Source organism: Staurois parvus, unplaced genomic scaffold (genome assembly GCF_062004578.1).
Source record: "Staurois parvus isolate SC_StPar_1 unplaced genomic scaffold, SC_StPar_1.0 ptg000293l, whole genome shotgun sequence".
NCBI lineage: Eukaryota > Metazoa > Chordata > Amphibia > Anura > Ranidae > Staurois > Staurois parvus.
The window spans coordinates 2,627,414-2,649,174 of NW_028318089.1; the positions used below are offsets into that span (position 1 = coordinate 2,627,414).

At 41.8% G+C, this 21,761-nt stretch overlaps 1 protein-coding gene across 3 annotated transcripts in view; it reads right to left on the bottom strand.

Moving 5' to 3' along the window:
* Positions 1-1,852: 1,852 nt before the first annotated feature.
* MXRA7 (matrix remodeling associated 7) overlaps positions 1,853-21,761 on the bottom strand; it is a 67,829-nt gene continuing 47,920 nt past the window's right edge. Inside the window, exons 4-5 of one of the 3 annotated variants that reach the window (XM_089682663.1) lie at positions 14,406-14,465; positions 1,853-5,180 (exon numbers count right to left, since the gene is read on the bottom strand). In XM_089682663.1, the coding sequence (XP_089538789.1) occupies positions 14,432-14,465 (34 nt within the window). In that variant the 3' untranslated portion in view covers positions 1,853-5,180; positions 14,406-14,431. The remainder of the gene's footprint in view (positions 5,181-14,405; positions 14,466-21,761) is intronic. The other 2 variants (XM_089682661.1, XM_089682662.1) reach the window with 2 other exon arrangements.

Genomic DNA, 21,761 nt, shown 5'->3' on the forward strand with positions numbered 1-21,761 from the left:
CCTGCTGCTGAGCAGGCTGAATCACACTCAAGAGCTACCTGGGCCCCATACCAAGCCTCCTGCTTGGGGATTGGCCAAAGTCCTCTAAGTGTGCAGGCCAGCCCCTCTTCACCCCCATCCACTGCTTCTGGAATCTTCTCCACGTTTCTAGAGCAAGGGGAAGTATTAGCGAACTGACCTGCAGAGCCTCTCAGCCCTGACCTGAAAATGACCCTGCTGACTATTGCTCAGGCTGCTACTCAGCCTAACTTAAAAAAAAGTAACTCTGGCAGTCTAGAGGGGCGCTACACACATATGGTGGAAATGTGATTTGATTTATTCTCTTTGGAGTAAACTTTTTCAAATTTGTAATGAGATCTACGATGAGTCTCTCATCCCTTTACCTACAATTGCCCTTTTGTCTATCTGATCCATTAGGTCATAAAAAGCTTGCCTTTTACAATTTTTCCTCTCTGCTGCCAGACAGCTAATTTCTAGATTCTGGAAGTCCACTACCATCCTACCCTAAAACTGTGGGTGGATATTGTGAACGGCATTATGTTGATGGAGGAGCTACAGGTGAAAAAGACGGGTGCTTGGGATAAATTTAAAATCCTATGGCATGCTTGGATGCATTACTCTACTTCAGACACACTGGAAGCCCTCAGGGACCTAGGTGTTTCCTGGGAGGCTGGTTCTCAGTAAAACTCCTCTGCAGTTGTGCATAGGTCATCACTTCTGTTTCTCCGTTTCTGTTTCATCTTGGATTATGCACTTTGTCTTGCCTCTTCAGTGTAAGGCCTATTTTATCATATACTTGTACTCATACAGTGAATCCTTGGGGCATCCGGCTCCAGTATTTTTTTCCCCTTTACCCCCCCCATTTTCCTTTTCTCTCTTTCTTTCATTGTTCTTGTTTGATGTTTTCTTAATTTTGGTTTATCATTGAGGCCCCTCTACATCCTATACTTGTATTCTTGTATAATGTGCTCTCACTTGGGGGGTTCATGGGCGCTCTAACACTCCTCCACTTCTCAGGATGTACTTGAATACTGTTGTCACTAAATACTGGCTTACTTGTAACCAGATACCTTTGCATTACTGTGATGTAGATTCTATTATTTGGACAAAATATTAATAAAGAAATATTTAACTTAAAACATACATTTAATAATGTTTTAATAAGTGCATTAACCTATGTACTTTATATCTGCAGTTTAGCTTTAAACCTGAACTCTGGGAAAGAGAAAAAAACATGCAGCAGTAGCCCCCCCAATCCACATTGCAAGGGCTAAATGCTTGTTTTTTGCTTAAGGTACCAGTAAAAAATGGCAACCAGAACTCACCTCTTCTTTCTGGTTTGGGTTATGTGCAGGCCCTTGGCATTCTCACTGACAATGCAAGGCTACTGGTACTGCATTGTAGTTGATGACCTCATAACTGCAACTGCTAGCCAAAGCACCTTTTGCTCACCATACATGTAAAAATGTGAACGTGCATTGAACTTTAGATTTACCAAAAGACCTATTAGAACTTACCTAAAATATCCAATCAATTTGTATCCAATCAGGCAGGCCTTTGCAGATCAGATTTTAACATGTGTAGTGACCTTTACAGAAGATTCTTTGGGTGACCAGTCACATGGAAGGAGGAGCCTAGAAAGGAAAGTCATTTTTCCTGGTATCCTAGGCAAAATGAGCAATTAACCCTCATAGTGCAGGGGGTGCCCCGCCACAAGGGTATTTTCTTCTTTCCCTTCAATTACCTTACTATACATGCCTTTTAAAAAAAGAAAAAAAAAACAAAAATTACAGAAAGTCAACTACATATTTTTCTACAACCATACAAATACAACGGACACACACAAAAACAATAAGGCTTGCAAAATATTTTATTAGAAATGATAAGAAATGTTATAGAAGAAGAAGAAACATCTGTGCAATCAGCACAGCCATGATAATCTCCTATTCCCATCACAGGATGGAGCTTCTAGGTTTACTAGGTGGAGACTCTACTTAGGTCATATATTTTCCACAAGCCTGCCTACTATGCAGCTATTACACCTTGTCTCTTGCATGGAAGTAAGCCCTGCTAGCAAATTCCTATACAAAATCACTGAAAAAAACAACTATATATATATATCAAATGCCAGGAAAATAAACATAAAAATCATCATAATGACAGAGTAACCATGTTTAAATCAAACTATATATAAAGAAACTATTGCGCGGTACAGAGAAGCACCAGGGTTTCCATTCTTTGTAAATTCACTATGGGAAGGTTTGTAAGCCTCTTCTTGTCTTGTCAAATATATGGTATTTATTACATGGGATCAGATTGTTGTATCAAGGAATTCAGAAGCTAGCTAGGTGCAAGTAGGAAATTGTGAGGCATCTGGGAATCTATGCTACCACTGACAATAATAGAAATGGCTTTAAAAAAAAGTTAGGTGGCAAAGTTTTAGGTGTTCTGGTGACCTAGCTCCTGCGATTGTCCAAACCTATTTATTGCATTGCCGTAAAACTTTGCACTACTTTTTTGATCGCCTATTATATCTCCAACCTAAGTAGCAATTAATTTTGTGAACATGGTAGAATGAAGTATATGGTTGACAGTCCAATTCAATTTTTATTCATCCAGCATACTGGTGACCAGAGCAGGCTCTTTATCCATGAAAAAGAGATCTACTGCAGAATACTCATTTTCAGTCCTGCTCACTCTCAATGCTCACCTGCAGGAGCCCTAATAAAGGAAGATTAGTAACTTTTTTGACAAATAAAAATTGAACTGGACTGTAAACCATACACCTGCCACTTTTAATTATGTTACATTTACTATTGCGACTCTGGGTCCCTCCTCTTCTAACCAATCGGCTTAAGATCTAAATATCTACAGATCGAAATATCTACAAAAAATCCGAATCCAGTGCTTCACCAACGTACATTCATTATTATGGTGAAGGGGTATTTTAATAAAAAAGATTATCTTACAATGTATTATTTTTTATTATAAGGAGTATGGATCAAGCTCTAGAAAAAATGGTAGTATAGGACTAAGCTTCCAATGTACCAGAATTTTAAGTTGGTTACGCCAGTTCTTGTAACATTAAATAAGCATAGATAAAAGATAATTCCCTTCCTAATGGAAAGAAAAAGACTGCATAATTGGAGACTGAATTATTCCAACATAATGGAGATCTCATCTTCACACCCCTTTCCATGACGTGTATTATTGTTATCTGAAATTAACCCACATGGTTGCTGAAATTGGCATGATCAGCCATATTCTCTCTGTTGAATATTCACAACAAACTCTATATGGTCCTCCTGCCAATTACACAATCAATTTTGCATTGTAGAAAGGTCATGCATTAAGTTCTAGGATAGTGTATAGACACATTCCCAAAATAATGTAATAGCCATTATATAAATGCCAACACTATCCCACAAGGCAAAGCATGCCTCACAAATGTTTAGTTTGAGGTACAACCAAAGATTTTGATTTCCTTCTAGCAGCAGAGAACTACATGTTGTAAAGCCTCAGCTGCTCCTTCAAGTCGCCTTCTGACATCATCCCAAAGGTATCCCGGTTGTTCTCCATCATCTCAAAGATGGCACCCAGCTGTTCCCTCTGTACCCTGGTAAGGAGAATACATGTTGCATCCATCTCTTATATAACATATGCCACATACAGGACACAATCCAATTCACTCTAGAGAGCTTGCAATCTAACTGGTGGAATTGAATAAAAGCTTAGTTGGGGTTAAACCCAACTGCAACTTCTCTCAAAAATCAATAAATCTACTCCAGGTGCAGCAAGAAAGTAAATGTTTAAGCTCTTTTGTTTTCATTGTACCAGAGCTGTTTTGGGATGCATTCAGCCTGGCTGCAGAGAGGACCACTGCCCTCTCTAGATAAGCAGTGGCCTCTCTGCAGCAGTCCAAAGCTCCCTGATTTAGCTCTGAACCAGTGGAGGGGTGGAGGTATCAGACTACTTCAGAGAAGCTGCTGCTTACACACTGTGGTCCATGGGCAGAAGACAGGCTGCAGAGGTAAGAACTTACCCATTTACTGTCTAGCTGCATCCTGAATTGATTTATTGAGTAAGGGAAGCTTCCGTTGTTCTTTAATCAGGTATATTCCAAATAGCACAACAGTTTAACATTTGTAACAATTTAGTGTAATACTTTTCAAGAGCACCTGGGAAACAGGCAAGGTTTTTAGAAATCACTCTATCTACTGACTGCCATTATGGGGACCTAGTAGGAGTGCAAAGAAGGTAATGTGATAAAAGGCAAAACAAACATCTGTAGAGTTATTATATCACTACTGCTACTGTGTGAGGACAGCTACTGAAGTATATATCACGGTGATGTTGGGGGGGGGGGGGCAGATAGGATGCACTTAGGGAAAGCAATGTACTAATTACTGTATGTATATTATGAATAATTCTATGTAGCAAATCCCAGTTAACTAATTGCAGATCAGCACTATCAAGGACATATGGATTTATTTAATAACATACAGCAAAACATAATGGCATGCAGTAACCCATAGAAACCATTCAGAGATTAGTCTTAAGCAACTATGATAGGGCACACTATTGAAAGCTTATTTCTGACCAGTTGCTGGAGATTACAGGATTTCAAGCACTTTGCCCTACTATTAAATATTTCCATTATAAACATTTATATATCCACACTAATATCTAGCAATGACAGTCCAGAGTCAATAAGACATCCAAAATATGTTTTGTCTCCCATTGTGTACCACACCATATAGTGAAAATGTATATGTATTAATTTACAATGTATGTATCAAATACTTAAGGCATTATTTGCATAGTTTTTGGACTGGTTATTGCACTGAAAGTCAAAGCCTCTGGATCTTATTTTCAAGTGTTGGGATTCAAATGGCTAAAGCAAGACAGAAGTGCTGTATAGACCTTTTGGTTAACAATACATGATCAGCACTGGACTGCACAATGGCCTTTACTGTTCAAGGAAATTCCATTTGACTCTCAGCTATACACCTCCAAACACAGTTACTGGTTTAAATCCAACAACAGAAAACGGCTGGTGTTCTCCTATGGAACTGGTTCAGAATTTTGGTATTCTCATATAATATTGTTGGGTGGGCAGGTCTGATCTTTTCAGTAAATCTCTTTAGCTGGATTGTAAGGATAACTTCTTATCTTCAGTTCTGTAGAAAGACAAAAACAAGAGGAAATCACTAGTTTTAATGGACCTGGAAAAACAGGGAGTTCCTCCCAATATTATTTAGGTTTGACCTCATGCTTGGTATAGGATCAACAGTATTTCTAAGATTTAACTAAACCAAGATTTGGTGTGTTTTATATCCAAGTCACATTCCTCTTTTATACCCAAATTAATGATTATACACAAACAATCTATGGGCTAATGGAGTCAGCAGACATTAGGTGAGTGCTAGCCAGGGGCGGACTGACAACTCATGGGGCCCCCGGGCAATAGGGGATCATGGGGCCCCTGTGTCCTTGCCCAAACTCAAAAAAGCCTATGAAAAAGGTACCAGGAGCATCTCATGGGGCCCCCTACTGACCCCGGGCCCTCGGGCAGTGCCCGAGTTTCCAAATGGTCAGTCCGCCCCTGGTGCTAGCCAATTCTACTATAGTCTCTGGCAATGACTACTTCCTGTTTTCTGATCTCAGGAGTTCTAATGGAGGATATTGCTCTAAAATTAGAAATTGCTAAATATAAGTTTTCATTTCATGCTTTTTATCTACTTTTCTTACAGTAGAAAGTGGAAAAAACTTGTGTATTAACCAAAAATCTTACCTACATGCTAACAGACAGCACAGCGTACCTACAACAAATAAGATAAGCTCTTAATGAATTATGGAAGCAGGTTGTTTTGTTTCTGAAAAAAAGTTTAGGCCTGTGTCGATGGACGAATGCAAATTGCTTTTGACATCAGTTCGACAGGCTCCTGAGATCATTTAGTATCCTAAGGCTGCAAGTACACTAAGCTCCCTTGGACGTCAAGCTTTCCCAGCAGCTGAAAAACACTAAATTCGGCAAAAATGCATGTAAATGTTTAGCAATGTTTTCCTGCATTTAGTGCTTGGAAGTTTATTCATTTCATTGGCCAGAGTATTTGCCGTTAAAATGAATAAACGCCAAAGTGCTAAACGCAGCTAGCACGTAGGCGTGTTTACACACTTTTTTGCCCAAAACATTCCTCTTCTGAATGCGATTCTTCTGTGTTTAGGAGAGGGACGTTTAATTGCCACTAACTGCCTCTGCTGCTGCTAAACTGATAAAAGCCTATGTGCGCATGGACACATAGGCTTTTATGGAGCTGAGTTTTTAAGGGCTTTGGTAGAAAAACACCAAAAGCTCCTAAACTCATGTTTAGGAGCAGCAGTGTACATGAAGTCTAACTCTGTTAACTTCTTTGGGACTCGGTTTGTTGGTTTGATCTCTTCACCTATGTCACCAGTTGCCCCCAGTTGTCTATGGACATGATCATTTTTGTGATCTCCATTTTCCTGGTAGACAGTATGGAGCAGAACCAATAATTTTAGTGAGAAAGACTTGCCACTGGGGTACAAGAGACATATAAGAAACCAGTCTGTAATTTACCTCACTAGTTTTAACAAAAAACTAAAGCACACAGGCCCTTGAAAACAGATAGTAGAAGAGGGCTGTTTAGGTGCATTTTTAATCCATGCTATGAATGAAAGAGGGGATATGTTTCTTATTATCTAAAACAGTTAGTTACTTTTGCTACCAGGAGATGAGATAAATCTGGGTTTTATGGGATTATAGTTAGAGGCGCTCCAGTTTCCCCATCAAAAAATTAAGTCAGGAGCTACAAATACTGTAACTGCTGACTCTTATTATAAGGACACTTACCTGTCCAAGGATCCAGCAATGTCCTCACTCAAGCAGATTCTTCACTTAGCTTCGGGCGCAGGCGCCGGCATCTTGGCTAACTGAAACCAGCAGTGAAGCCTTACTACTGTGCATGTGCGAGCTGTGCTGTGCTTTGTGATTTGGTCCCACAGTTTTCTGGGACCTTTGTGTGTCCCAGAAGGCTGTGTGGGGAAGAAGGAGGGGGCCAAACTTCCTCAAAGATCACCAGGGCAATCTGACTCGGAAGTGGTAGCTGATACCTGTCAAAACCAGGTACCCGCTCCCCCCCCCCAAATAGGGCCAAATGTGTCAGGGGAGGATGCAAATAAGGGGAACTTTTGTGTGAAGTTCCTTTTTAAGGTTCTGGCCTGTGTCAGCTGGCTTATTTTGCTTTAAATGGGTTTTGCACTCCTATACAAATCTATGGGAATGCAAAACCCACTTGAAGAAAGTCATAGGAAGGCCCACTGCAGGTCATATGCACCTGTCAAATTCTAAATGATCTCAGAAGCATCTCACCTGATGTAAAACCGATGCCATGAACACAAGTCCAAAGTCCATCCATACAGGCCTTTAGAGTAAGGAATTTAGAGGTTGCGTTTGAATAAAATTAAGAGTTAAAGCTGAAGTCTAGGCCAACAGATACGTGCACATTTAAAATTAATATTTGGAAACTGCCAATGACTTCTATTCAGCCTGTAGTCCTCTGTCAGACAGTACAGTCAGGGTGGTGACCTAACTACACTCCACTGCAATTAAAGAACCCATCTTGGTCACCTACCCATCTAGCCTGCCGACTGAACAAGGAAGGAACTTTCACACATTGATTAGGTCATCTCCCTGTTTTCCTGGCCTGAGAGTATGCTCACACTCTTGAATTATAGCACTGTTCACAGCAACAAAGCCCTGATTAGCCAACATGGCTGCCCCACCTTCTACAATTTTGGGAATAAAAGATGTGAGTAGCTGGACAGATGTGGGCATTTATGACAGTAAAAATACATTTTAAAGTTTTTTAATAAGTGTTTTTTTTCAACGTTGGAGTTCTGCTTGTACATAACTAAAAAAAAATTTCACCCCAGAGTTTAGCCTTAAGGTTAGGTGTTAGGTTTCAGGGGTTAAGATGTAAGTGTTAAATGTTAGGGGAGCGTTTAGAGTTAGGGTATTGTTAAGGAGTTATGTTAAAATATAACTGTATCTATGACACAAGTTGTCCTTTAAGGCATGTCCTCTCCATCCTGAGTGCAGTAGACCTAGCCCTCTTCATTTTGCACATGCAAGCCATGGCACCTTTCATTCCTATTGGAAGCAGTACTCATGACTGCCTCAGTGGGTTCTGGGTAGTACAGCTCGTCCCACATGATGAAGACCCGGTTGGGATGTTTTCATGAGAAAGGCTGTGCGACTGTGGGAAGGGCCACACAGGTAAAAAGCACTGGATTAGAGAAGAAGGAAAGTACTGGACTTGGTGGGCTGCATACAGGGGTATGCCTTAAAAGATAATTTATACAATGTGTCCTATTTTAGGGCCCTGGTGAAGGAAAGGGATAAATGGTAGGGTCACAGTTAGTGATATGTTAACGTTAGGGGTCAAGGGGTACTTTATTCCACTTTTGTAACATTGAGTACTCTGTGCCAAACTCCACTAGCATGGCGTTCTCTGATTTAAAACATAAGGTGCTAAAGCAACCTATATGATGACTTGTAGGTGACTAGCAAAACGAAGTAGCAAGAAAAAAAAAGAACTAACAAAGCTGAATGAGATTGGTGCTGCTAGCTGCTAATGAGTTTGGTGCTCTTCACTACCTGTGGCTCTTGGCAGGTGGTTTGGATAACCATGCAGCCTAAAAATAAAAAACAAGTGTCTTTTTTGGTTATAAGCAAAAAAATCATACGGCAACAGCCTTACCAACCACCCCATGGAGTGGAATGTGACCACCTACACTGCAAACATGCACCATAATCTGACTAGTCTCTCACCAGACGAAGCAGAGATGGGTAGACTGGTGTGGGCTGACGTCTGACTAGTGAAAAGAGAATTTGATACCCTCTAATCATGTCATTTTCACATGTGTTTTAGGAGATTATGAAATAAGCTAAATACAGAGATCTTCAAAAATCTATTACTCTTTATGCAGTTATAATGTTGATGTGATAGAGCAAATCTAGATGTGGATGTGTCATACATTAAAACCACTGGCATACTAGTCAAGGTGACTAATACCTCCAAACCTCAAGAAATAAAAAAAGTATTTTCTTCAATGCAAAAGGGGGCACTGTATGGGTATAAAAGCAAATAAACCAGCCAAAGGTTTTTCTGCGTATTTTCTAAAACCAGAATCCCTGGATTAATTTACTTACCTCTGAAAATGTAAAAATTATTGTATGTGATTAACTTTTAGGTAATACCCAATACTAATGGAAAAATTCTGATTATGTTTACAGTTGTATGAAGGTTGCGACTGATTTATGTTGTGTGCACAATGAACCAGTTAGTGAGCAATATCTTCATTGTCCTTTTACTCTTAGCCTGATGCTAGTTTAAAGGACCATGATTGCAAAGAATATTGTATTTCAGTCATGTGTAGTTGATGCATGTAATGATGGCATTCAGCGAAAAAAAAACAAACAAAAAAAAACGTATTTTATGTGCGATTCACATTTTTATCCATGTTTACATGCAGACTACGCTGTCCAGTAAAAATGATAGTCACAGAAGTTGGGACGAGTTTTTGTTTTGTTTTTAGATATTCAGTCACCAAATTAATAACCCACCATTTTCATAATCTTAAAGTCACCTTCCTGTTATAGCAGTTGAATGGTATGTCCAAATCAGAATACACAGCCCAATAGGCACCAAAGATGATCACACTGCCCAGTGCATTCCATGAAGAAGTCTCTTCTGTTGTGTTTAGGTGTTCTTTATTGTGTTTTATTTATTTGCATTGTAAGCCATCGGTAGCTCAAGGGGGTACAACAATCTGTCATGTCTGTCATTTTTACTAATGAAATATATACTGTAAAAGCATTAAGGCGCAAGTGCAAATTGGTCAAAAATAACAACAGAACAGGAATATAGGGAGGATAAAAAAAAAGGCATATGGTTCAGTAAACAATGGGAATAGAAAGTGACTGCTGTAAGCATTTCTAATATAGTTTGTCCCAACCATTGTCACTTTTTCTGGTCAGCTTAGTCTACATCTAAGTGGAGAAAATGCAAAAATATTATATGCAGTTTAAGAATACAATATTTTGTGGGATAGCGATGCATTTATTCTACATAAGACATTCAACTGCAGTTGCCTGTAGGGAGTAACTACAGTACCTCTCACTGATCCTCTCACTAAACAACCCAGGTTTACAATCTGCAATTCAAAGGGTTAATGTTTTCACTGGCAGTTTATATAAAAAATGTGTACATTTCTGGTTCATTAATTAAGACAGACTGTTTATATCTTGAATTTGTCCTATAAGCAATCTGTACAACACATGCTACCTGCAATAATGTGCATTACTGCATTCTGAACACTAGATGGGGACCAAGTTCCATGAGGGTTGTGATTCTGACACTAGTTACAGCAGGAGCATGCTCATGCACACAGCATATTGCCGTAGCTGTTTAAAGTTTCACCTTGCTAACAGTAATTGCACATATTTATGCAGAAAAAAATGTGCATTTATAATTTCTTTTTTCTCCCAGAAGCCTGCAAAGTATTGCATCCGTGAGCAGTATATCACAGGTGCAATGTCAGGCTACTGCAGACAAGCCCTACAGCTTTCAGCCCATACAGTGGTAGTATCAGTTTGAAAACTGCAGGGCTTAAGAATGAACTACGAGCAAGCTCATCAGCACCCTCACAATTCATTGAGAACTGCAGGTGGTGTAAGATGCAACTTGTAGTTTATTTGTTCACAGATTCCTGTTATGCACAGCTATGCCAATATTGAAAAGTGACAGTGGGGTAGGATGGGGAACGGGACTGTAAGAGCATGTTACACATTACACTCTAAATATGGATGTTACATGTGCTGCAGAAGGTAAATTTAGCCTTTAAATGACTTCAGAAGTCAACCAAAAAAGGTATTTCGTAATCTTAACCTTTTCTTTGTTAATCCCCCTCTTTAATGACTTCTGTAGAGAGTGGCACACAGAGAAAAATGCACCAGTTTCTATAGGCACACTTATTTCTTGTCATATGCATCAAATAAATAAAACAGTTACTGCAAGACAATGGTGCATATTCTGTCCATACACATCTATGTCTCCTCTCCATTCTACTTCTCCCTGTCCGCCCCCCTCACAACAGTATTTAAACCACTGTGGTAATGGTGTATATTTAGCACAATTTTTATTGGTGCAAAAATAGAAACTGCCGTCTATCACTTTTAAAGTGATTTGGCAAAGCTTGAGTAAGCTTGTAAGAACTTGGGTATTAGCACTGCTGATTTGGCATTGATACTGGTAAAATATGAAGTATATTCTTTTGTTAAGACCCCCATAGTTTATTGCATTGACAAGGGTTAACAAGACTTAAATGCATGTAGAATTACCCGCACCTGTATTTAAAGTGGTTGCAAAGGCATCTATGCATGAAGGTAAAAAAGCCCTCTGTTTGTAGCAGCCCCCCAGACTCCCCCACCCAATACCTACCTGAGCCCCATCGTGATCCATCGATGTGCAGGAGAGCCTTGGCTCTCCGGGGACTCACACTCCTCATTGGCTGAGACAGCAGCAGCTGCTGTCAATCAGTCAGAGGCGAGAGGGGGGCGGGGACAAGCTGTGGCATCAGGAAAACAATTTGGCCAACTCTGTATCAGTACATTCAGAACTGACAACTATACAATAAATAGTTTTCTTGCTCTACTAGGATTCAGCTCTGGTTCCATCTGGATCTGTCTTTGAAATCGTGTGACCTGAAGTCGCACGGTTTCAAAGTTGGTTGGAATTGGAACTTTGGGTGCGACTTCATAGACATCTGTGCGGCTTCATGCACAGATGTCTTTGCAAGTTGCACCCCAAATCGGCAAAAGTAGTGCAGGAACTCACAAAATCTGAGTCTCGCCGATTAGAACAGTTCCATTGCTAATCATTGGATGCAATTTGTCATGCGATTTGAACGGTCAAATCGCATGACAGTTTGCAACTTGTGTCAACCAGTGCTTAAAGCAGAGCTGAACCTACAGATTTATAAACAGAGCTGATTCACACATGTGCGTTGCAGGCTGAAGCTCAGGTTTCACACCTAATTGATACACACAGGTTCACATCAGGTTCAGGTCAGGATTAGCTCAGGATCTTATCCTGTTCACACATATGCGGTTTAGGAATGGTTCCCATAGAAGTCAATAGCCTGTAATCCGCACTTGAACCTGAACCCACTGCTCAGAAATCATACAGGACTCTTTTTTTTTTTAAAACCGCACTGAATCTGCAGCGGCAGTGCACTAGACATAGGTGAACAGGCACCATAGCAAGCAATGTGTTTTCACATGTCATGCGGATTGGATGAGGTTCAAAACGCACCCAATCCGCATATATGTGAAGGGGAACATTAAAGGCATGCTGTGAATATGAACTGTCACAGTTACTAGTGCTCTCTACCAAACTGTGAAGTGGCTGATGTAAAAACTGACCACATGCAGCACCACGGTAACATCAGATCAAACAAAGGGTAAGATGGCAGCTTCCTTGGCTGTAAAGGATGGGAGGGTTACTATCACTTTAAAGTGGTTGAAAACCATTATATATTAAGCCCTGGTACATATATATGCGGCTGTGTAGGCAGCGTTTGGCGTGGGCACGAGAGCCCATTCATTTGAATGGACTCCCGTGCCCCGCAGGTAAGAAGTCCCTACATTTCTTTGGAAGACACCGCCCTCGGTTCCCAGTCCGGTTGCGTTTTCCAGTGCGGGTGGCATGCCATTAGAACTAATGGCACCCGCCCGTGGGTCCGCAGTCCTCTGTGCGGTTGCATGGATTTTCATGCAGATCTGCAGCGGCGGCACCCGCACAGATTTGAACCTAGCCTAAGTCCTCATGCATACTGGATGTTTTTACGTTTTTTTCTACAGCCAGTAAACCCCCCAGCATGTTCTCCTACGTGTCCATGCACACACAGACTGTAATCAACGTTTTTTGGCTGGAAAAAACCCCCCAAAACTAGTGGGTTTCTAGAGGCGTTTTATAGCTGTAAAAACACTCCAATGCTGAAAAACACGGTAAATTGTGGCAAACCGGCATTTTTGGACTTTTTTTGACCACCAAAAAATTGGGGGGGGTCAAAAAACGCTAAAAACGCGGCAAAACGCCGCTAAATGCTAATGCAAAAACACTGAAAGACGTACGTTTTTAACGTGACTTTACACAGCTAACGTTACCAGTTATTAAAACGCCCCGTGTGCATGGAGCCCAAATATGAACAAAGCATATCCCTCTATAGTGTGTACTTGTCTCAATCCAGAGTGTCATTTCTGTCTGCTGCCTCCTTCCTCTGCTATTCGCATGAATCACTTCTGACAAGTTTTCCCGACACCAAGAGAAAATAAGTGACAGGGGGGACCTCCATCAAATTGACATTTGAAGGGAGGGATTGTCCCTTCCCTCCTAACAGCTCTCACTGAGCTCTGCGGAGAGTCACTTCTTGCTTTCTGAAAGCTCAGACAAGCTGTATAAACTTTGGACTTTGAACAGCTGTAGAGAAGAAAAGACTGCAGATAAACAGCTACAACTTATGTAGGAGGATTTGTCTAATCGCTCTGTGTCACCCGAGGCCAGTCACTTTAGTGGGTATATGTTAGAGCTCATTCACACTTGACTAATCTCTAACCCTTGCCAAACGCCCCTATAGCGTTTGACAGGCGTTAGACAGGCGTTTGGGAAGCGTTTTTTAATGCTCCTCAAATGCTTCCCAAACGCTCGACGAGCGTTTTTGAGGTGTTTTGCATCAAAGCCACACCACAAACGCCTACAATGAAGTTGAATTGAATTAACAACCCGCAACCGCCTCACAAACGCCTCGCAAACACCTGCCAGGCTTTTGAGGAGCATCACCATAGACTTGAATGGGAGACTTCAACTCCTCCTGACCCGACATGAGGCGTCAATTTTGCCACGGCGCTAGCGCTTCAGTGTGAACAGCACTGTGTGCTGCCATGTGTAGAATTTTCAAAGGCGTTTGAGGAGGGTTAAAAAACGCTTCTCAAACGCCTGCTAACAAAGCTGGTGTGAACTTAGCCTAAGGGTTTACAACCACGCTAGGTGTGTAGAGCCAAGGTAGGTGAACTGACCAACGCCTGACCTCCTACAGGGGAAAGCAGGGTTAATAAAAAGAAATAAACAACAAACTTAAGTTGGCTAATAATAAAGTATACATGCATGTAAATAAACCTTTGACCGTTTTATCGCTAGAGGTATTGTAGTGATTAATGGAGGGTGACTGGGTCAGTGTGAAGGGATAAGGGATACTGTAACAGACATGTTAATGAGTATTACGGGAGTCTAATTACTAACACATTGGGTGCAGCGTCTTACCACACAGTGTCTGGGCACTGTACGTGTTACAGGGATGTAAGATCAGAAGTCAACTCTATCCTGAAAGGCAAATTTATGGTGCTTACCATCACACAATGTACATGGAACACATCACATGCGGACAACAAAGTGGTGGAGGCATCCGTTTTGTGAGAATGGTGTGCACAAAATGGCTGCCCCCACCATCCACTGAGGACCAATAACTTTCAATAACTGCACCTCCTCAGTAACAACATAGCATTATGACAATTTTGTGTCACCTGACGATGACCAGAGCAGAGATTTATTTACTTTTTTTAATATGGCTCCAACCAACATTTTTTTTTCTAGTTGCATTCAACATGGCCCATTTGGGGAGATTTCCTCTTAATTTCTTGTCAGGACAGGGTGAAGATCTCTCTTTATGCCAGCAATACACCTTCCGTAAAGAAGCGGCGGGACATCTATTGGCGTTTGCGTCGCTATGGATTCGAGATGTCCCGGACCTCGGAGTCATTTCAAATGGGCGTCAAAGGTTCAGTGAAATGAACAAACTAGTTTCTTGCCCTGCTTCTCACAGGCACAGGAAGTGAGCTGAAATCTCCCTAGTGGGGGAAAATGATTGAAAATTGCCACTAGTAGTTATTAGAGTGTTACTAAACCCACAGCAGTCTGTATATGCAGTAAAGCATGCTTGTTATACTCACTGTGGAACCTAAGGGGTTAATCCTCTGCATTGTGTAAAAAGGCCGTTTGACCATGTCTTCTCTGATCCTCCCATTTTTCAAGCGACCACCTCTTATCTCCAGACTGAACCATAGGCATGCACATGCTCAGTTTGGTGTGTATTGCCAAAGAGGTTTTTTTATTTGTTTTTCTTTTTGGGAGAGGGCATGTGATCAGTAAAGGCCAATCAGCAATGTCCAGACAGAGGATCAAAGGATTTCCATCCTCCTAAAGCAGAAAGAAAACTCCTCCTACAAGCTTTAGCTAGTGCTAAGCTGGACATTGATAGAAGTCACAAGATTGTTCTAACTGCTGATGAGAAGAGGTATTTAGCAGTTTATATTTATTAAAATAATTGCATTTCCATGTTGTGTGTACTGTGGAAAACCAGACATAGTGAATGCAGGGTCCGGGGTTTAGTAACACTTTAAGTCTATCCCAAACGATTGTTTTGGCGATGGTTGAGCCTTATGGATCCTTTGCGTCTTTGTGATTAGAAACCATGAAAATAGGCCTTTGGTGCAGCATAGCGCAGCAGCAGTAATTCACACAGAGAGATGCAATAGAAAACTTGTATTGAAGTAATGCAGCGACAGCTCATAACAACCCAGAGGGGCGTCTGCCCAACCAGGTACACTCACTGTTTCCACCAATGCAAAGATGAGAGGTGTCAGCCGGGGAGACAGTGTCTGTTAAGAGAGTGCCCTGGCAACCTAGTTCCCAAACAAGATGATGTCCAAAGGAGTTGCTTCCCTATGCTTTCCCTCTTTGCCAGGAACCTTTCCCTACCGCTAATACTGTCCCTAATAGGCAAGGTACCTTTCCCTGGACTGCTGACTCACAAAAAGCCCCCCAACCCTGGGAGACAAGGCCTTAAATAGCCTCTGCCTGACCCAAGATGGATACCAAATTCACATGGGGCAACAGCATCCAAATGGGTGCCCCAGTAAACCACAGAGGAACTGTGTTCCTCTTGACTTTCTCTCCTTGGCAGTGGAGAAAGTAGACTGCAGCTGCCTACAGGCCTACATGTACTGTAAATGGAATGTCCACTTACATACATTCCCCCCACCCACCCCCAAAATACAAAAGAAACATTGAAAAAAAATGTCCAAATAAAATTTCTCTTGGTCTGGCTTCTGACACATTCAGAACGTTTGACATCACTGTTCCTAAATTCTGTCTTTCGTTTAACCTGGGCGCTTAAAATGCCACGAGAATGCTTTCTGGCCCATTGGGATTTCGAGCACCCAGCTCTACCAGAAGGCATCCCTGAAGGCACAGTGATGTCCCCTACGCCTCTCTGAAGTGTTGGAGGCTGGGCTGAGGTATTATTATCACTTTATTTGGACATTTTCCAAGCAGTTTGTATTTATGGGGTGGGGCTATGAGTATCATAGGTAGAGCTGCCACCTCATCACTTTTAAAACTAAACACATATTAATTACACAGGTTCTGGGGCTAATTTTATGCAGATAAGACACTCAGTGAGTTTAAATAGCACCTTAACCGCTTACCCGCCGCCGTATAGCAGATGTACGGTGGTATGGGTGTGCAAAATCACATATATATACGTGATTTTGCATTTCCGGGTAGGGGGTGTGCGACCTACCTGCACGGCCATTCGCGTCCTCGGATGTCAATCACCGGGTCCCGGCCGATGATTATCAACATCACTGATGAGGAGGAAGAGGAAGAGTTTTGTTTACAGTCTTCCTCTCTGCCAGCTCGGGCACACAGTTAACCCTTTGATCACCTCACACATTAACCCCTTCCTGCCCAGTGCCATTAGTACAGTGTCAGTGCTTTTTTTTTTTTTAGCACTGATCACTGTATTGGTGTCACTGGGGATGTCAGCAATGCCAAGTTCCCCCGCAGTGTCAGAATGCCCGCCACAGACCCCTTAAAGGTCGCTGATCGCCGCTATTACTAGTAGGAAAAAATAAATCCCAGTATCTATACCGCTATTTGTTAACGCTGTAACTTTCATATAAACCAATTTATTTACAAGTGTTAGGAGTTTTTTTAGCGAAGACATGCAGCAGAATACATTTTGGCTTAAATTTATGATGAAATTTGATTTTTTACTGGACATGTTTTATAGCAAAAAGTCCAAAATATTGTTTTTTTTCTCAAATTCGTCGGGTGTTTTTTTTGTTTATAGCGCAAAAAATAAAAACCACACAGGCGATCAAATACCACCGAATGAAAGCTCAATTTGTGGGAAAAAAAGGACATAAATGTAATCTTTGTGCAGCGTTGCATGACTGCGCAATTGTCAGTTAAGGTAACGCAGTGTCGTAACGCAAAAAATGGCCTGATCAGGAAGGGGGAAAATCTTCTGGAGGGTAAGTGGTTAATCAGCCACAGAAACTGTGTAATTAAAGTGTTCAGTTTTAAAGGGATTAGGTGGCAACCCTAATCATAGGTCTTTCATTTTCATGGAAGGTCCAATTTAAATTATTTTTTGCTACTTTTTTACTTTTTCTCCTTTTTTTTTTTTCTCTTTCACCTCTAACAGGAAGTTGGATCACAGCAGAAAAAAGGAATCTGTAGATTTGGAGGAGGCTAAGAGTAATAGAAAGTACCTTTCTGAGCTAAAGCAGTTCTTCAGTCCTGTAGTAAAACCTTTATCCTGGGTTCACACTGATGCGGTCTGGAATTCACAGCGTTTTCTACGCAAATTCCACCCTACATGAGAATCGCACCCCATTCATGCAAACCGCTGCGGGTATGTATGTTAAGATAACACCCCGAAATCGGTCGGCAAAATGCGGTGCGATGTGCAGAATTGGATCGCATAGGTGCGATGTGCAGAATTGGATCGCATACATAATGTATGGCTCAAATCGCACCGCACACAATTCGCATGTGATTTGCACAGGAATGCGGTGCGGTACCTGTGCGAATCACATGCGATGTACCGCACCGCATGAGTGTGAACCTAGCCTAAAAGTCAGAAGCTACAAAATCTGGTGCTACGGACTTAACAATTAGGCTCCATTCACATTTTTGCAATTTCAAAATTCTGTGATTCTCATTGTGACTTTACAGTGTGACTTGATGCCACTTTGATGCCACTTTGGATGAGTGCGACTTTGGCTTTGACCAAGGATAATTGTATTTGCTCTACAAAGTCGCACACAAGTCACAAGTATAACATTTAGGTGCAACTTTCATGCGACTTTGGAGGGTTTACATTGAAGTCTATTGCCCTCAAGTCGCATGAAAGTTGCACCAAAGTAGTGCAAGAACTACTTTGAAGTTGCACAGATATGAATGGTACCCATTGGGAAACATTGGGGGGGGGGCTACTTGTCATGAGACTTTGGAGACCTGGACAGCGGTAAAACCCACCGGGCATTCTATTCCTTTCGCACGCATCCTACCTGGAAATGCAAAATCACCTATATGTAAGGGGTGTCTGTAAGTAAGAACAAACTGTGCAGCTCTGACCAAAATTGATTGGTGTCCTTGCTATAGGTATAAGCCATTTACATATCTCATGAAGCCTGACTGGAAAACTCCCAGGATGTTTCTAAGGACATTGCTAAGAGAGGTCCAGCTGCTCCTATTCACCTTCAAGAGTGACTTCTTTCTCTGATTCAAATACCCTCACATACACGTTCTCTCCCCTGATGCAGCATCTCAGAGCTCAGAGTTTGAGAGCTCACTCCTGTGATATTGAAGGAGAGCAGTAACAGCTGGGCCTCTCTTAGCAACATCCTAGAAGTTTTCCAGTCAAGCTTCATGAGGTAAGTAAAAGGCCTACACCTATATCAAAGGCATTATTCAACTTTAGTCAGAGTAGCACAGTTTGTTTTTATCTACAGATGACCTTTTTCTGCATAGGCAGTTCTTTGGTACAGGTGAACTAACACTTTAATGGTTCATTCCACCTAAGTCATGGGTGGCCATTGGTGGGTTGAATCACCAACTAGCTTCTTACATCTCTGCTGCTGTGGCAGTGAGATCCCACATACAGAATTCAAAGTGCTGCTATTAAAGCCAAGTGACCAAGTAAGAGAGTTTCACTTCTTATTTTGCATTTTCCAGAAACCGAAGCGTAAAGAAGAGTATATGAATTGTGGCAGCCATTGCAGGTTGGATGAGCTGTAGCCATTGCAGGTTAGAGGACCTGTAGCCATGGCCGGTTGGAGGAGCTGTAGCCATGGCCGGTTGGAGGACCTGTAGCCATGGCCGGTTGGAGGACCTGTAGCCATGGCAGGTTGGAGGAGCTGTAGCCATGGCCGGTTGGAGGAGCTGTAGCCATGGCCGGTTGGAGGAGCTGTAGCCATGGCAGGTTGGAGGAGCTGTAGCCATGGCAGGTTGGAGGAGCTGTAGCCATGGCAGGTTGGAGGAGCTGTAGCCATGGCAGGTTGGAAGAGCTGTAGCCATGGCAGGTTGGAAGAGCTGTAGCCATGGCAGGTTGGAAGAGCTGTAGCCATGGCAGGTTGGAAGAGCTGTAGCCATGGCAGGTTGGAAGAGCTGTAGCCATGGCAGTTTGGAGGTCCTATAGCCATGGCAGTTTGGAGGTCCTGTAACCATGGCAGTTTGGAGGTCCTGTAGCCATGGCAGGTTGGAGGAGCTGTAGCCATTGCAGGCTGGAGGAGCTGTAGCCATTGCAGGCTGGAGGAGCTGTAGCCATTGCAGGCTGGAGGAGCTGTAGCCAGTGCATATTGGAGGAGCTGTAGCCAGTGCATATTGGAGGAGCTAGCCTGTGCATGTTGGAGGAGCTGTAGCCTGTGCATGTTGGAGGAGCTGTAGCCAGTGCATGTTGGAGGAGCTGTAGCCTTTGCAGGTTAGAGGAGCTGTAGCCATTGCAGGTTGGAGGAGCTGTTCGCTCTGATTCAGAGATCTCAAAGCTTCAGTCTCAGAATAATAGAGGCCAATGAAGGTGATTAGCATGCTGACACCTCCCATAATAATATGAGATATTGAGGTGTGACACTTTAATAAGTGCTTAAATACATAGCATACTTTGCACATCATCATCCTATCACACTTATTATATAAGCCCAGTAGAATGTTTTATCTGTTTGAACTATCTGTAGATGGTTCCAGGCAGACGCCCTTGGCAAGAAGAAAAAGACTCTCTGACTGGACACAATGGGGGAGATTTATTAAAACTGGAGCACTCCGAATCTGGTGAAGCTGCATGGTAGCTAATCAGCTTCTAAGGCTGGCCATAAACGGGTCGTTTATCGGCCGAATTCTCGGCCGATAAATGAAAAATCGGTTGTTGCAGGCAGCAATGCTGTCACCAATGTCCACGAAAAACGGCCGTTTTTCGTGTATTTTCCAGCATGACTGTTAATACTAAATGAGAAAATCTGCGAAAAAACGGCCAACGGGCTGGCCCCACTAACGGCGTGAATATCAGCCGATTTTTCGTGCGGACGAAAATTCGGCCGATAAATGATCTGTCTATGGCCTGCATAACTTCAGCTTGTTCAATTAAGCTTTGGTAATAAAACCTGGAAGCTGATTGGTGTATATGCAGTGTTGCACTAGATTTTGCACTCTCCAGGTTTAGTAAATAACAATGCTACTGATAACACTCTTCATTTCACTGACCTATCTAATTAGTCCTCATGCACACTGGACATTTTTACAGCGGCTGTTTTTGGCTTTTGGCATTTTTTTTCTAGAGCCAGTAATTTCCCCATCATGTTATCCTGTGTCCATGCACACATAGGCTTTAATCAGCCTTTTTTCACATGGCATTTTTTGGCTGGGAAAAAAGCTCAGAATTAGTGGGCTTCTAGAGGAGTTTTTAAGCTGTGAAAATGCTCTAACGTTGGTAAACGTGGCCAAACGTAGTAAAACATGGCAGACTGGCGTTTTGGGGCTTTTTTTAAGCCAATATGTTTTTTTTTGTGTAAAAAAAATACTAAAAACCGCAAACGCTGAAAAAAGTGGATAAACGCTAATGCAAAAACGCTAAAAAAATGCAGAAAAATGTGAGTTTTTAACGTGACTTTATACAGCTAATGCTACTGGCATTTTAAAAACTCCCAGTGCATGAGGACTTAGGGTGAAATTAGCTATTAACATGCACATAGGTATACAATGCTACTGATAATGCTCTTCACTAATTAGTCCTCATGCACACTGGCCGTTTTTACAGCTGCTGTTTTTGGCTTTTAGAGTTTTTTTTCTACAGCCAGTAAACTCCCCAGCATGTTATCCTATGTGCCCATGCACACATAGGCTTTAATCAGCATTTTTTGGCTGGAAAAAACCCCAGAGTTATTGGGTTTCTATAGGAGTTTTAAAGCTGTAAAAATGCTCTAACACTGGTAAACGTGGCCAAACATGATAAAACGCGGCAGACTGGGCTTTTTTAAGAGCCAATATGTTCTTTGGTTTTTTTTTTATTTTGGTGTAAAAAATGCTTAAAACCGCAAACGTGGAAAAATGCTAATGCAGAAAAACTTGCGTTTTTAATACGACTTTATACAGCTAATGCTACTGGCATTTTAAAAATGCCCAGTGCATGAGGACTTAGAGTGAAATTAGCTATTAACACGTGCTATGTTTTTTTAGCATACATCTACAAATCAACATATATGTATACACGACAGCACCATGTACAATTTATTTGCACTGGAATACAATTTAATGCCAAAATTTATAGAATTAACACAC